This window comes from Drosophila gunungcola, unplaced genomic scaffold (genome assembly GCF_025200985.1).
Source record: "Drosophila gunungcola strain Sukarami unplaced genomic scaffold, Dgunungcola_SK_2 000047F, whole genome shotgun sequence".
In the NCBI taxonomy this organism is placed as follows: Eukaryota; Metazoa; Arthropoda; class Insecta; order Diptera; family Drosophilidae; genus Drosophila; species Drosophila gunungcola.
Window position 1 is genome coordinate 470,573 of NW_026453214.1, and position 17,696 is coordinate 488,268.

Sequence of the window (17,696 nt, forward strand, 5' to 3'; positions counted from 1 at the left end):
CATGACCGACTCCTGCAGCCCGGATAGTTCCTCTGCGGTCAGGCTGGCCGCCAAGAAAACCCTCCGGGTTTTTTCACCATATTTCACCATAATTATGATATGTATTAAAAAATACGATTTTAAGAGAATCAGGTCAACAGCTTTTAAAATGCGCGAAATTTGCGGAAAAAAATATTTTTTAAGCGAGTTTACTATTTTTCTCCTATAGGAGCTTACCGATTGTCACGCTTTTTCACCCTGATCATGGTATGCAATAAATAATACGATTTGGAAAGATTCAGGTCAACAGCTTATACACTGCGCGAAATTTGCTGAAAATATTTTTTCAAATTTACACCAATGAAAAGAAACATCCTTTCCGAAGAAGCAATACCAACTAAATAAGAGGCCCTACAAGCGTTGATGTCCATAGTTGACCCATTGGGATTCAGGTCCCACGACATTTCTCTCCATTACTCCATATCGCAGACTTCACCGAACTACACACCTTTGTGGATGCCAGCTAATTCGGATACGCAGCCGTCTGCTATTTTCGAATAGGCAAGGTGGATGACATCACTATACCATTGGTCGCAGCAAAAAGCAAAGTGGCCCCTCTTAAGCCACTTTTACACCTCGAATGGAACTACTCGCCGCTTTGAATGGCGCGCGCTTATCTCAGAAAGTCCGTAACACACGTAAAATAAAGGCTGATGAACACATATATAGACTCAAGGACTGTTAATTCATGGCTGAAATATTAACGCCTTTGCAATGCACCGTTTTGGAGAAATCATGGAGACTACGAATGCCAGTCAATGGCATTGGGCTCCAACTAAGCTGAATGTAGCAGATATGACGACGAAATTCATTTCCAAGCCCAACCCTGAAGAATGGGTAAATGGGCCACACTTTCTCCGACAGTCAAGGGACCAATGGCCAAAAGAACCCGATGTATGCACCTTTCGAAATGCTGACTGTGACGAAATCCGAAGCACTTTATTGGAAATAAGAAGGACCAGCGTAAAAGCGATACAGTTAAACGTTGATTTATTTTCGTCGCAATTCTTCAAGCTAGAGGCAAAGCTGAAAAAATAGCAAGACACCTTTTGATTGAGCAACTTACTTCGGCAAAATTCTTCTTTCCAGGAAAGCGCATGCGGGAATAATGCGTACTCAATTCCGGGCGGATTCCAAATATGAAAACAGAGACCAGATCGTACTGCCACAGCATAATCACATCACATATCCTATTGTAAAAGACTTTCACGAGAAAAACCACCATATGCTTCACGAGGGCACCATATACTACATAGTATATATATTATCACTCAGTTGCGAATCGTATACAAATCGTTTCGAAAATCGTCTCAAAGATGCAAGAATAATTCTGCAATTCCATAATCTTTTGTTTCGAAAGGTCATTTACATATACTGGATTTTTTTTGGGCCTATACTGGTAACCGTAGGCCGTACTGCATCACACTACGTGCCGTCCACATAAAAATAACCTATAGCCTTGACACTAGCTCATGTAATGTACCTAATTTACTTTATGTCCCGCCGCGGGACACCAATGGCAATATTTTCGGACAATGAGACAAATTTTAGAGCAACAGAGAAGATCGTCAAGGAGAAGCTAGGGAACATTGACTTCGGGAAACTTATTATAAAATATGGTTCCCAAAACGATCGTCGCTGGCCGTTGGAGACATCGTAATTATAGTAGCCGAAAATCTTCTAAGGAACCTTTGGCCCAAGGGACATATTACAGAAGTAGCCACAGCTTAAAATGGTCAAGTCCGATCTGCTACAATAAAAAATCAACACGGAATTATGGTCCGGCCAGCAACAAAAATAGCTGTACTAGACGTTTTACCGAAATCAAAGTAAACCCTTGTAGCTGTTTCCGTTGGAGGAATGTTACCGCCCCAGAACAATACAATTTAAAATTTAATTATAATTTTAAAACTTATTAATTTTTTTCTAAAAAATTTTCGTTTAATGGCCGGCTGTAAAAGGCGAGTATTTTTGTTTACCAGCTCATTGCGTATTGTCGACCAATTTAGAAACGCCGCTTTAGTGCATTTTCGAATTTTAATGACAGTACCAATATGGTCAAGCCGGCATTTGTTGTACGTCTTTATGCCTACATGCATTGTTTTGGCAATTTCCTGACTGAGAATGTCGAAGGATGTTCTGCAAGGTGAAGGGCGCGGGAAACACCGATTTGTCTTACACTTCGGTGCGTTCGGAGAGAAGAAAGAGAAGTATGCGTTTCGTCGATCGGTTGGGAGCCTACGTTTGGCTTCTGATACTTCTGGGTTCGGCGAACCGAATTTGCTGCACTTTTCGATCGTTTTATCGGGAAGAACGGGCGCACAGGTGTCGCTTGTATTTTAAACATTTTAATTATATTTCAGTTAGTATATATATACTAGGAATGTCGATTAAGCCATGTCCGTCCGTCTGTCCGTCCGACCGTTTTCACGCAAATTTGTCTCTCAGTTTCAAATCTATTTGCATAAAACTCACTTAAAAGTTTTCTTCCTATTGCAGGGCTATATAAGTCGGAACGAGCCGGATCGGACGGCTATATCATAAAGCTCCCATAGAAACAATCGGAGAAAAAATTAAAAATAAATATAACTTAGCTGGTTTTCAATTTTTTTATAGTTCTTCGATTTTTAGTAATGTTTTATTATTCTGTAGTTACAGAATAAATCTGATCAAAATCGGACGACTATATAATAAAACTCCCATGGAAAAAATCGGAGTATTAATTTTTAATTTTTTTAGTTCTTCTCTTTCATTGGGCTTTAATGGGTACTCATATAATTCGAAATTTTGAAATTTCCATTGGCGCATTAAAACGCATCAAGCCTTATGCGCATTTATTTACATAGGGCTTCCCATAAGGCAAAATCCCGCATTTAAAATAAACGCGATAAATAAATGCTATTAAAAATCATTCGGCCCGAAAATTTTTAGAAAAAATACCGGAAAATACTTTTCTTCTTTCCTTTTAACGATATTTCGTTAGTGACTCCACTACAACAGCTGGTTTTCAAGTAAACAACCCCAGATCCCATATCGGGGTAGTATTAGCTAAATGCGCCAATGGAATCAGGCGCATTTAAAAAGTCCACTTATGCGGCAATGGAATCAGGCTATTGTTTAATTAATGATGTTAATAGCTGCAAAGTTATAGAAACTTCTACAATTTTACGAAGTTTGCTTCCACTCTTTTTTTTACATATTTTTGTTTAATAATAACACAAAAAATTATAATTTTTTATTAAGTTTTTATTGATAAAATTAATTAATTTTAATTAAAACATAATAGCCCAGAAAAAAAAGTTAAAATAGAAATATTTATTTGTGTTGTAGAAATAATTATTTCAAGCTTTTTTTCTGTGGGAAGGGTCGAAAACGATTCCTTCTACCTGTTATATACTTTTCAACTAATACGATATACCCCGTTACTCAACGAGTAACGGAATTAAAAAACCTATTTGCAAAAAAAAATTGTCTTAAATTTATGAAGAAAAAAAAGTCGGCCCAAAAAAAAATAAAATCTCAAAAAATTATAAAAAACCTACTTTATAAAATAAATACAAGAAATGAAAATGGGAAAGTATAAACCTGCTATTATGAATTTCATGGCAGGTTGAGTGACTCCAAGCGATTCTCTTACGTTTGCGGTGAGTCTTTATTGAGGAATGTCTTTAAATTCTTATCCTACCATTTTGGTGGCGACCTGGGTCGTTCTTCATCTTCCAAATCAAAACTACCACTTTTGAACCTTGGAAACCACTTCTGACATGTTCGTTTAGCTAGAGCATGTTCACCGTTAACTTCAGCTATAATACGGTGGCTTTAATTAATAAAAAAAAACAACAGCAAAATTATAACATTTATACAACTAAAGAGGTTATCTATAATTTTAGTCTGAAGTTTGCAACGGTTGATCAGCATCACTAAGAGAGTCTATCTATCCTTCTCCATCTGTCCGTCCGTCCTCCCGTCCGTCTGTCCATTCGTCCGTTTGTACGCAAACTAGTCTCTCAGTTTTAAAGCTACCTGCATGAAACTTTCCCAAAAGTTGTCTTTTAATTCCAGGTAGTGTTTAAGTCGGAACGAGCCGGGTCTGAGAACTATAGCATATAGATTCCATAGGAAAAATCTTTATAAGAAAGGAAGCAAACTTTGACAAGCCGAAGTTCATATACCCTGGCAGCTATTGCAAAAAATTAAATATTCTTGAAAACATTTAAACCTTGATTTATTTTCATATGTTTATAAACATTGAAGCTATGATGATTTTCAGCTCAAATATTCGATCGTTCCTAAGACTGGATATGGGTCCAGGCGCCATCGATCACAGTTAAGTTCAAAATCGAGATTTATAAGCATTGAGAGCCGCTAAACGCGGACAACTATGATACCTGAAAACTGACCAAAATGGTATAATTCTTAAGGCCATGAATGTTTGCGGTCTGCACTTGGGCGCGGTACTATTGAGATGTGCTGTTTCAGTAAATGCGACGACGTAATGAAATGGCGCAGCAAAGTGATGGTTCGTGGGTTAGCATTGGATTCTACTAAAACAGGCGATGTAAAATGCGTAACGCAAATGAAAAATAAGTAACTGAAGCTATCTGAAACAAGAGCTAGTGATGTGTTGGAGATTTTCCAAAGTAACGGATGCGGGCCTATAAACAAAGCTTCAAAAGGTGGGAGCAAATATTTTTTCACCATGATAGATGAAAAAAGTCGATATGTGCACGTATATCTTTTAAATTGTAATTTGAGATTTACAGGCCAAGCTTAAATTGCCAAGCCAAGCATAAATTGCTTTGCAATAAAGTGATTTGCAAATAATTGGATCAAATTTTTTCATGAAACGGAGACTCCGTTATTTTGCACGTCGTCCTTGACGCTGTTTTGAAACGGTTTAGCTGCAAACACATACATACATACGGACAAACTTCAATGCGTTAATTGGCGCCTGCACATACAGTCACATAATTAAGATAATATTAAATTAAAAAAAAATTTTCCAAATCCTGATTTGCCTCTGCTGCCATCAGTTCCTGAAAAGATCGCTTTTCTGAAACTCAAAACAAAGGTTTCCTTTGATCGACTTAAGGTCATCGGCAGTGAACTTATTCCTGACAAAATTGGATCAATCAGTATTATCGATTTGGATGTCTGCTTACACCTAATGAAGGCTTACTAGAGTCTCTCCATTTTAATCAAATTGGCCAACCCTGTCGAAATAAATGTTATGAAATGGCGTTACATCTTGAGTTGCGATTGAAAGGTCAAATTCAAAAACGGAAAGGTGAACATTCAACGAACTCTATCATGCGCAACGATGATTCATCATCCTTTATGGTGTGTAATCGCTCTCGTGTTCCCGATCTAAATTTGCCATCTATTTCTGGAGGATATACTGAATACGCAATTTTCATGTCGATGTTCTACACAATCATTGATAAGGACCCCGAGTTAATCAACATCGAAAAGCCGCAGCACTTAGGCACCACACATTACTGCATTTATTTAAAACTCTACGTAGCTTAAAACTGAAACTGATTCTGCCAATATTTCTGAAGTTAACGCCTTCAGTTCTCAGCCAACTACCTCTCTAGTTGTTCAAGGCCCAGCCTCTGATATAACGCATATTACGAACTGCTGTTGTACTCGTAAAAAGACGTTCCGGTTCATTTATTCCATGCAGGGCATTGCTTGATTCAGGTTTCCAGTTGCATCTTCTAACTTCTCGTTTCGCACAGGACTCGCTCAGCATCTCTGGTTGCGGGACTCGGTGAGAAAAGGGGTTTAACTGAAGGACATACCGTCGATATTTGCTTAAAATCTCAGGCATCTGACTACTCGGCGTTATTTTCTGCCTCATAAAGCCTGAACATAGAGAATTGGAATATTCCGCCAAATGTACAACAAAAGGATCCCTTTTTTCGCAAGCCTCAACAAATAGACTTTCTAATTGGAGCTAGCACGTTTTATGATTTATTATGTGTTGGGCAGATTAAGCTACCGCTTCTTCAGAAAACTCGCCTTGGTTGGCTCGTTTCTGGTGGAGGGCAACAACATTTTAATACAAAAACTGCTTGGCTGCTTGTTGTGTTTCAAATGGTAAACTAGAGGATTATCTCGATGTTGTTGTTCGTCGGTTTTGGGAGTTAGAAAGTTCAAATGAATCAGTTTCCATCAGAACAAAGGAGAAGCTTGATTGCTTGATTCCGTTGTCAGATTAACTACAGATAAATACTCGGTTGATCTGCCATTTAGTTCCAAATCTATTTACTTAGGCGAGTCAGGCGCAAGCTCACCGTAGAATTTTGAACCTGGACCACAAACTACTTCGTCAACCTCACCTTAAAGAGCAGTATTCATAATTTATTCACAAGTATTTGGATCTTAATCATGTCTCTAGTTGACCCTGTTCCGTTCATACAAAGTTGCTCTTACTGGAGACATCAGCAAGATGTATTGGTGTGTCCGTATGGGTGCTCCTAACTTCCACCAATGCATGATATCCCCCTATTGACCATTTATTATTTTCATTGTTATCGCTACCCCAAAGTACAAAACCCAGTAAGCTTTCCATCCTACCAACTGTTGCCAATTTCTACGACCTCCTTGGCCTTATCGGACCGGTAATTGCAAAGTGCAAGATCTTTTTGCAGAATCTATGGAAGGCTAAGGTGACTTGGGATGAGAGTCTTCCTTTAATCTTGCAATCAACTTGGATTGACATTCGGGCATGTTCGGTTTACCTTTGCTAGTCTAGTATTAGATCCAAAAAGTACAATAGAAGTTATTGGGTTTTGTGATGCCAGCATTGAGGCCTATGGAGCTTTTGTGTACATTGACTCCAAGTCTGTTGAGGGAATTAGTCACTTGTTGTGCTTGAAATCAAAAATTGCCGTGCCAAAGCTGGAATTGTCTGGAGCGTTATTGTTGTCCCAACTAATAAGAACAGTTAAGCAGATTGGATATTACGATAGAAGGTACTTTTGTTGGAGTGATTCAACCGTGGTTTTGTCTTTGATTAAAGAGGATCCTTCAAAAATTAATGTATTTGTCGCCAACCGTGTGGCATCTATTCAGGAACTAACAGGCAGCATGGAACGGCGGTATATTTCCACAGATTACAATCCTGCTGACATTCTTTCTAGGGGAGCAACTGTTGATTAGGTTCTTCAATCCAGACTTTGGTCCAACCTTTCTTGGTCAAAGTCAAGATAATTAGCCTGCCTCTTGTTTCTTCCAAAAACCATCCAATGAGCTTCGAAGGAACGTATTGCTGGTCAATTTTGCTTATTTGGATTACACAACGAACTGAAAGTATATAAATTCATTTCCTACCATGCAACAATTTTTGTATACGTCTCAAAACTTATTTACCGTCGTCGTTTTTATGGGCTTTGCGTTACGAATCTTTAACACAGAACTGAAATTCTTATTCGACTTGTTCAGCGTGCCCATATGTCGGATGATATAAAGGAGCTGCAGGCTGAAGGAGTTGTAAAAAAGGCCAGCCCAATCGCGTCGCTATTACCGTTTCAGGATGATCATGGCACTTTGCGGGTTGGCGCAGATTTCAAAATTTTACACTTCTACATCTTAGTTTTGATTTGCTTAACAAAGGCAGTGCTTTTAGAGCTTGTTCAAGACCTAACAACCAGCTCATTTCTCGTTGCGCTAAAGCAATTCATTGCTACGCAAGGCAAGCCTAATCAAATTTGGAGCGATAACGCCACTTACTTGTAGGCGCAAAAAATTAATTGCAGGAGCTAGTTCGATTAGTTTTGAGCGACACTCAGTCTGCTGCTGTTAGCCAATTTTGTCTGGCTGAAAATATTGACTGGCGCTTTATACCTCATCGATCGCCCCATTTTTGAGGTTTGTGGGAGGCAGCAGTAAAATTGCACAGTTGGAAAATCGTTGCTCAGATTTCAGGAACTGCGGACTTTAAAGTGTCAGATTCTGCAATCGTGTCTCGGCCGTTAGTTTCGATTTCAGAAAGCCCTGGCGCTCTAGACGTTTTGACTCCTGCTCACTTTCTTCTTGGTGAGCCTGCCGAGGCGGAGCCTGATTTAACTGCCTTAAACTATAATCCTTTAGCAAATCTTTTGGGCTCGTTGACGTGAGGAATATCTGACCCTGCGGCAACAACGCTCCAAATGGCGTCTCGCAACTCGATCTCTTCAGTCAGATGATCTGGTCCCCGTCAAGGATGAGAAACTTCCTCCAATGCGTTGATCACTGGCCCGAGTGATCGGCCTAATTCCAGGAAAGGATGGCGTATCTCGCGTGGCAGACCTAAGGACTTCTACTGGCAACGTTCGAAGAGCAGTGAACAAGCTGAGCCTTCTGCCTATAGATGATGCGGTTGAAAGGGAAACTTTTAACAGGGGGAGTATGTTGAGAGCAGACAATTCTTTATAGCTAAATTAAAATGTAAACAATCGGTTGTTATCTATTGCAATGTGATCACTGCAAACTCCAGCTGCCGGCACTAACATCCCCCTCTCGCTCTCTTGCTCTTGTCGTTGTTCCCTTTTTGGCATATATATAACGATTGCGGCTCTTTATTTTTGTTGCTCGTCGGATCTGAAGAAAATTCATTTTCATTGTCGTTCTCCCGCAATTTTGAAGCCCAAAATAAATATAGATTATAACGATTAAACTTACGAGTTAATTTTTAAACAATTAAAGCTGCCAAAAAGCTGGTAGCGCCAACAGTACTTAAGCTGAAAAAAAACTAGTACGGCTTAAAACAAGCCGGTCGTGTCTGGAATACATAAAGTTGGATAAAGTTCTTAACAAGATGGGCTACAAGGCGTGTGTAAGTTAGCCATGCTTACACGTAAAGACCACTGAAGAGAAGAGCATCAATGTAACAGCCGTTCCCATCGACGATCTCCTGGTGGCGTGTTCAAGACTTAGTGAGGTAGTTAAAACTAAAAGATCAATCTCATCTTATTTTCATGTGGTCGATAGAGGTCCTGTTTGAAATTTTTTGGGACTTGAGATCGAGCGCGAAGGTGATACAGGGGCTTTTCTAATGGGTCAGCGGGATCACAGCAATAGCTTTTTGAGGGAGTTTGGCATGAGTGAATGCCGGACTGTGCCAAAACCGTTGGAACCAAACTTCCAACGCCAGCGGAATTGCAACAAAGTTGACGTGAAAGAGTTTCAGTCGATAATAGATTCACTGATGTATATTGTTTTGTCGTCACGCCCAGATATTCTACACTTAGTCTGCAAAGTGTCGCTTATGAACTCGAACACCAAGTGGTTCTCTTTCTTTGCAGTTAGATCTTCTGTTAGTTAGATCTGCTGCGAAGAAGCAAGTCGGTCAAAATTGAAACATTACGAATAAGGGATCTGGAAGGTATAGCCGAAGTAATGAAAAATGCTGGAAGATCTGTAAGAGGGGACACTTTGGCGCTCATTGTCGAACAGAAATGTCAACCCTCACAGTGAGCATTTATCAGCCCTCAATCAAATTTTTCGCAATTTGCAAACAACAGTTGACCAGAGGATAAAATATGCAAAGGCGAAAGCGATCGTAGCTCATACAACGGATACACATTTATGTGGAGTGGTACTGCCTTTTCTTATGCTTCAAAGAAGCAAAAATCCATCGCACTAAGCAGCACAGAAGCGGAATATGTGCCGATGTCGGAAACCACAAAAGAAGCTATTTAATTAATTATATTAATTAATGAAACTAAAATGTTTTTTGGTCTTCAACCAGTGTGGTCTTCAACCATGGCGACAGTTCAAGCGCAATTAATCTTGTAAAGAATCCAGTTGTTTACGTAAGAAGAAAAAATCAATTAAGTATCATCACATAAGGAAATGTTATGAAGTAAAACTTACTTACGTAGTTACGGCGTACCTGAATGGTGAGTTTGAAGAAAAAGTATTCATGGAAATCCCAGACGAAAAATTAGAATCCGGTGCGCCTATTGGATCAAAGCAGCAAGCAACCTCTGCGGAATATATCAAGTTCTTGGAGAAATTCCTTTAAACGAATCAAAAAATCTGCAATCCCAGACGAAAAGTTAGAATCCGGTGCGCCTATTGGATCAAAGCAGCAAGCAACCTCTGCGGAATATATCAAGTTCTTGGAGAAATTCCTTTAAACGAATCAAAAAGTCTGCAATCACAGCAAAGTTAAGGAAAACCAAACTTCGCCCGACTGAACAAGATGCGTGCTTGTTTGAAAAAGGACAGAGAGCAAAACTTAAAGAAAGTGGATGTTTTAAAGACAAATAAATAAAAAAAAAAACTAAACTAGGGTATAACGAACCAAATAAAGAGCTTTGAGGCGTATATAACAACGCGTGATAGCGAAGGGCAAAAAACGTCTACCAACGGTACCTCGGCTCTAATGACGGTCGATAGCCGGAGAGCACGGTCCTGCTCACCCTGTCTACTTACTCGTACACCTTCTCCTACGGCATGGAGTTCACAGTGTAACGGCTCTTATCGCGGAACTGACTGCGATGTCGTCAACCGCAGCGCCAATCACAACGGCAACAAAGACATATGCAACTAAACAAAACGAAACAATATTCAGCAAGCGGGCCTGGCCATAAAGACTGACATGGTTAGCTACATCTAAATTAAGGGTAAGCTTAGCCGGCAGACACCGCAAGTCGGTTAGAAAGCAAAAATAAACCGTGTCCAAAGAGAAGACGAATTACCCGGAAAATGTAACGACAACAGATTTGCCCTCCTAGCTGAAATTTGTCCAGAACTGGGTCAAGAAACCAAAGCCCCCACCAATTTACACAAGGGAGAAAAGCTCAAACGCCCTGGACGGGGACGGAAATTTTCATGTTGTTCCGCTCACTAAAGGAAATATTCACGAAACAAGCCTCAGGCCAAATCTGAAGAGCATTTCCGAGCTAAGTCCAAATACCTCGAGGAAGCTAAGAATAACTACTACACGCCAACTAAAAATCAGCAAAGGCTTTTGCAGGCTGTATTAAAAGGAATCGAGCCCTACGTAACCTCCAAGAGACTTTCACTGCCCTGCCAACAAAGAAGACCCCCAAAAGAAGAAATTTGCAAACTGCGTAAGAAATCACACGTCTAGGAATATTCATGGATTTTTGCAACATGCTTGGAGATCGCTATATAGCTGCAGGATACTATAATACCAAGCATACGCATACGCTCGTTTCGACTTATGTACTACCTACAAAAGAAAGACAACTTTTGGAAAAGTTTCATGCAGATAGCTTTAAAACTGAGAAACTAGTTTGCGTAGAAACGGACGGACAGACGGACGAACAGACGGACTTGGCTAGATCGAATCTCCTAGTGATGTTGATCAAGAATATATACACTTTATAGGGACTTAAATTATAATACCCGCTGCAAGGGTATAAAAATGTTTAGAATGGCCCACATAAAAAAAGAAAGAAGCGTAGGCTAGTGTATTATAAAACTAAACCAAAAAGTAAAATGTGATTATAAACATCTAAAACCTTTTCTTACTTTTTAATTTAAAAAAGTGTTTTTTTAGAACCCAAGGCACAAGGCGTCGTCAGTGGACCCCAAGCAGCGAAGAAATTTTGTGTACTACTAATCGCAGACCTTGCTATTCAAAATTTTATTTTATGGATGGGCAATATTATTCAATTGAGTTTCATCCAAGCTCTACAGCGAGTGATGTATTGGAAATTATCAAGAAAAAAATTGGACTTCAAAATAACGCCAAAGGATATTCCATTTATGAAGTTATAGGAAACTCGGAAAGGAGTCTTCTCCCGGAGGAGAAAGTGTGTGATGTAATGGCGAAATGGGAAAAGTATCAGGCTGCGTCACAGCAAGGAACACAATATCAGGTGAGAATAACTCTTCATTAGGAAAACGAAGTACATTAATAAATTACATTATAAGAAACTATTAAATTATTGACATATCTAGTAAAAGGTATTATTTTAAAGCAAACAGATAGTCCTTAAGACTTAGATAAACTTAATTTTTTTTTAAAAGAAAAGTCAACTTTAGACAATTGTGAATATTTGCGATTACTACTGGGAAATTTTCAAGAATTCTCAGTCTCCTAAAGTGTTTCCTTTTTTTACTAGCCCATTTGCGTCACTTAAGCCATTTCGGTAACTCAGTGCATATCTTCAAATGAAGATACTCTATGATGGCTTGTGCTTAAGATTTTTAAAATATAAATCTATAATTACGCCGGTTCAACCCAAAACGATCTTACCAAAACAATCAAAATATTACAGCACTTCTCCTCCTGATACAGATGGGGAACGTCGCAATCGCATTCGTCCTGCTCTCAAGATTGTTTTTGCACTTTATGTAACTAGTTGCCTCGTTCAACTATACCTTAACTAAAAGTGATGACCGGAAAGACAGATAATCTTGCCCGGTATTATGTTTTAGTCTTTAAAACAGAATTTTTTAATATGCAAGCGGCGTTGGTGGTTAAACGTTTACTAGAGCTTTCCGGTTTCATTTATTTAAAATGTACTTACAAAAGTACAATTGTGACATTTTTTTAATTTGTAATTTTTGTTTGTGTTTTTTTGGGTTGTGCATTTTTTGAATGTGCAAAGTGTAGCTGCAGAAAGCACAGGTCAATAGACAAAGCTTTAATGATTCTGAAATGATTTGAACTGCAGATTAACTAAAAGTCCATTTGTCTTCCACCTGTTTTATATCGACCTAAGCAATATCGATAATTTTGGCCAGGAAATAATTTTTCCAGTTTCTTCTTATTCAGGTTTCTGGCGCCCGAACTTCTTTAATCCTATGGGTTCTTTTCCTAACTGCAGACTGCGTATTCAGCAGAACAACATGGTCACTGATCACTAATGGATTAGTAATCAGTGATCAAGATAAATTTATTGTTGTTCGTTATACCCTTGCAGAGGATATTATTTTTCAGTCAGAAGTTAGCAACGCAGTCAGTTTTAAAGCTATCTGCATGAAACTTTCCCAAAAGTTGTCTTTCTATTGCAGGTAGTATATAAGTCGGAAGGGGCCGGAACGGACAACTATAGCATTTAGCTCCCATGGGATTAATCGGAAAAATAAATGAAAAAATTATAACTTTGCTGTCTTTTATTTTTTTGTAGTTCTTCGACATATTGTAGTGGTTGAATATTTCAGAATTACGGTTTAAATTTCATTAAAATCGAACGACTATATCATACAGCTCCCATTAAAAAAAATAAAATATTTTTTAAAAAATTTTTACAAAATGTAACTTTTTTATTTTGTAATTTTTTTTATAAATTCTTTTTGATTATTTAATTATTTGACCGTTCAGAATTACCCTTTTAATTTTATTAAAATAGGAAATCGGTATCATATAGCTGCCATAGGAACTCAAATAATTTAGCTGCAAATCATCATAGCTTCAGTGCTTTTAAACATACTCGCAAGTAAATCATAATTTTAATGTATTCAAGAATATTTAATTTTTGCAATAGCTGCAAGAGTATATGAACTTCGGCTTGCCGAAGTTTGCTTCCTTTCTTGATTTGTTTGTTTTTATTTTTGTTATTTGTTCATTCTGTTTACATTCTGATTTTTCTATTTATTCTTATCGATATTTACAACATCGATATAGGCTAGCAGCTTTGTATGTATCAAGAAAAGGTAGCGTACTTTTTTACGCTCCTTTTTGCTGATCATAATGGAATAATTTTTGCATCATGATCAGTGTTCATACGCGTTCAGCAAAACTATCGTAAAAAAACCCATCTGAATACGCCCTATATGTCACATGAGTCTTTAATCTTATATTGTAATAAATAATTTGGAAGTAAATTAAATTAAACAAGAAAGAAAGCTAATTTCAACTAGCCAAATCCCCAAAACCCTATTAATCATACCGAAACTTGATGACTGCGTGAACTGTGCGAATACACTGCATATAATCGTACGTACGGCAAACTTTCCGGTTAGATATGGATCCCAAATGGTATAGTACCGGATTTGATTTAAACCAAAAGGTCGGAAAAACTATTCGTTCATTTATAAAAGGAACCACGTCGTAAGCTAAAGCAACCTATTCTGACAGCTTTAAAGCAGCTTACGACAAAATCGATGCAGATGGCAAAACTTTTGTCTAATATAAAGTCTTATAGCCTGATTCCATTGCCGCATTAGTGGACTTTTTAAATGTGCCTGATTCCATTGGCGCATTAGCATTTAGCTAATGCTACTCCGACATGTGATTGGCACGAACAGCTTATCTGGGTTTGTTTACTTTTGAATTTTGACAATTTCAAAAGAAATTAATTAAAATTAATGAACATGAGTGAGTTTACTAAACTCTCTAATGCTCAGCAGGACATCTATAATGCGACCAAGGCATTTGCCAACTTGGACGACAAGGAAGAGAAGCTGATTGCGTTGTTATGACGGGTTTGCAATGGAGACCACCACAGTTTCTAAAAAGGGCATTGATCCCCGTATATGTGGGAGTTATTTTATGCCAGAGATCCAGCAGTAATGCATGGTGGTACTCCGAGCAGAATTTGCAGCGTGCGCTCTAGGTTTCAGTCATTTTTATACAAAATAGATTTTATATTCAAAAGAAATGAAAAATTGCGCCAACCTTGCATATAGAAAACATCTGTTCTAGTGGTGGCACGAACAAAATATCGTTAAACATCGGTATTTTCCGGTATTTTTTCTAAAAACGTTCGGGGCGAATGGTATTTAATCACATTTATTTTAAATGCGGCAGTTAGCCTTATGAGATTCCCCGTGTGTAAATAAATGCGCATTAGGCTAAATGCGTTTTAATGCGCCAATGAAATCAGGCTAATAAAAAATATAATTCGTGCCACAAAAATTATACTACACCTCGTAATTTCATTCTTACATCAAAAGTACCTAATTTTTAATAAATAAACAAAATAAGGATTTATAACATTTTGTTTTCTCCATTTATCTTAACACTTTATTAACAAAAAACAAAAATATATTCTTATAGTTTACTCACACATTAGAAAAAACTTAATTATTAATTAGTGTATTATTATTTTGATATACTTGAGTAAAAGTGTTGACCTATCTGATCTGTATTCCCATTTGTAACGGGACTTTTTTTATGCTTTGTACTATCATTTGTTGCATGGCTGCAGTTTTCTGAGTGACAAAGTTTATTGTTCAGTTAAAGAAATGCTTAGAGTTTACCCTAAAAGGACGAATATCAATTTGAAGTTTACACCTTAAAGAAAGGAAATCTTTGCCGAATTTGCACAAATTATGTTTAGAAGCCGATCCTTCGTTCAGGCGTGTTTGGCGTTTTTATAATGAGTGCCAACAAAAAAAACGTCCGACATAATTTAATGATAGGGAAAAACGCACCTTTAAACATGTTATTAAACTTTTTTCAAACTTTAAATTTTAACTTATTTTAAAATTTGGGCATTTGATGCACATCTCTTAGCAAGGATTCTTCCTGGAACAATAAAAATATAAAAAAAAATAAATTATAAGAAAATGTAACTTATCTATTTTTTTTTAATTTAATTTGACTTATTTAGTTTTATTAGGAGCGAAAAACGATTTCATATAGCTGCCATAGGAACTATCGAATAATTGAGCTGTAAATCATTATAGCCTCAATGTTTATAAACATATACGCAAGTAAATCATAATTTTAGTGTTTTCAGTAATATTTAATTTTTGCAATAGCTGCAAAGGTATAAGAACTTCGGCTTGCCGCCCACGTTGGGCGCCAATTAAATGTCTCATTTGTGAATCAATTAAAAAAACTATTTAATTTTTTGTTTCACTTATTCAATATTAAAAATTTGTTATGTGTCGAACTTTTAATTTACTGCTCACTACTTGCACTTGGCTTAGGTTCAATGATCAAAAACCAAACCGCGGCCTAAGAGATTTATCACAAAAATCTGATCAAAAGAAATCATCCAAGAGAGTCGGAAAATAGGATGATGAATGTTGTCAATTAAATTTAACTCCGTTTGAAGCGGAGAGTGTGAAACTGATTTGGGTGGACGTTGTTTAAAGAACGTTGTTTAATCTCGGAATCAGTCAGAGTTATTTGGAAAAAAAAGCTCTTGGCTCAAAGTTGTTTATAAATTGGGCAAGGGCCCCGAAGTAATGGGTCATGTAATTTACATAGTTGGATAAGTCGAAAGAGGAAGAACGGGAGGGAGGGAATAAATATTACAGAGAGTTACATTGGCAAAGCATGCACAAGAGAGTGATATTACAATTACAATAAAATAAAATATTAAAACTCAAAAGGTGATTACGGATTTAAATGAAAGGCCCAGTTCCAAACACACACAATGAAGTTAAGCAAAGCATGGTTAAAAGAAAAACATTAGTACTTTCAGAAATTAATCAAAACTTGACAAAATCACAGAGCACAGGATAAACACAGCCGATAAACAGCTGAACTGACTTCCGACACTTGAAAATATGCTGTAACGAACTGATTTGGTTTATTCTGATATGAAGATGTACGGCTAGCTCAGAAGATGCCAGAGTTCGTTCCACCAATTTTATATAAACGTGACACCCAGGTGACCAGCAAGTACGCACAGAAAGTTGGGGTACACAAAAAAAAAACTTTATTTGCCGTCTTGACCCTCGGCCTGGGGCTAATAATGACGTATTCCCACTCTGCTTCCCACGTTGATGCACTGGGTGGCTCTGACGTTACCTGACATCACCTCGCTGCAGGTTCCGCTTGGGGTGCTCGTGGTTCCTTCTGCTGCCGTTGACTTTGCGACTATCAGGGCTTAGGGATGCGTCCCTGACTACGGTGAACAGGCACTGTGCTCTAAAGGTACTCCTTTCGCTCTCCTTGCTCTCTCCCGGCCGGTCGCACCAAACGCTCGCTCAGTTTATACCTGACGGTTCAGGCGTACACCGAAAACCGCCAGCGTAGTCCCTGAGACAAACGCTAGGTTCTAGACGAACGCTTCCACCATTGCCTTTTCACCGCGTACTATTAGATGTTGAAGTAACCGAAACCTTGTTTCTCGCCCCTAGCTTGACCCCCGTCGTCCTTGATGTCCTCGCTCTGTTCCCTGGTACGATGTCCTGGCCCTGCTCCTTGATTGCTTCTTCAGGACCAGACGCAGTGGGTACTTAGCTCTCGGGATTCGGTCAGCTGCCATTTTAGGACTCTAGCGGTGAACTGCTGGGCTGTCAACGCATACACCTTTTGAGACACCAGCCGGGTCTAACGCGCGTCCCTTCTGGCTAGTCGCACCAGGACCTGTACAACTCTCGCAGGACGACCAGTTGAACGCCAGACTTCGCCAATGTGAGGCAGCTAGTTCTTGACATCTTCCCTTTCCAGCCCACTGTTCCTTATCGAAGGACTCTTTTTGTGCAACTCTGCCTGACACGCCGGGCAATACGCCAAGCTCAAATCGAGACAAAAATTGTAGCCGTGTGATGCCTTGACGACCTCAGCTACCTGTCTCTTAATTCGAAGACTTCAAACTCTATGTCACGATCGTCTCGACGTTGCTCCTTGTTGTCTCCGCACGGCTCCACTTGATTTTTTAAGTGGTTTCACTGACTACTGGGTTATCGATCTCTGATCCAGTGAAACTTGATGGCTGGTACTTGTTTACTGGTAATAAACGACTGATCTAGCTTCATGCGCTCGGTCTGCTTCTGTTTACCGTTTG

General features: G+C 38.5%; 1 protein-coding gene across 1 annotated transcript in view; it reads left to right on the top strand.

The window, feature by feature from the left end:
• LOC128264019 (myosin-VIIa) overlaps positions 1-11,767 on the top strand; it is a 481,551-nt gene extending 469,784 nt beyond the window's left edge. The window contains exon 7 of the mRNA XM_052999303.1: positions 11,558-11,767. Coding sequence (XP_052855263.1) covers positions 11,558-11,620 — 63 coding nt within the window. The 3' untranslated portion in view covers positions 11,621-11,767. The remainder of the gene's footprint in view (positions 1-11,557) is intronic.
• Positions 11,768-17,696: the final 5,929 nt, after the last annotated feature.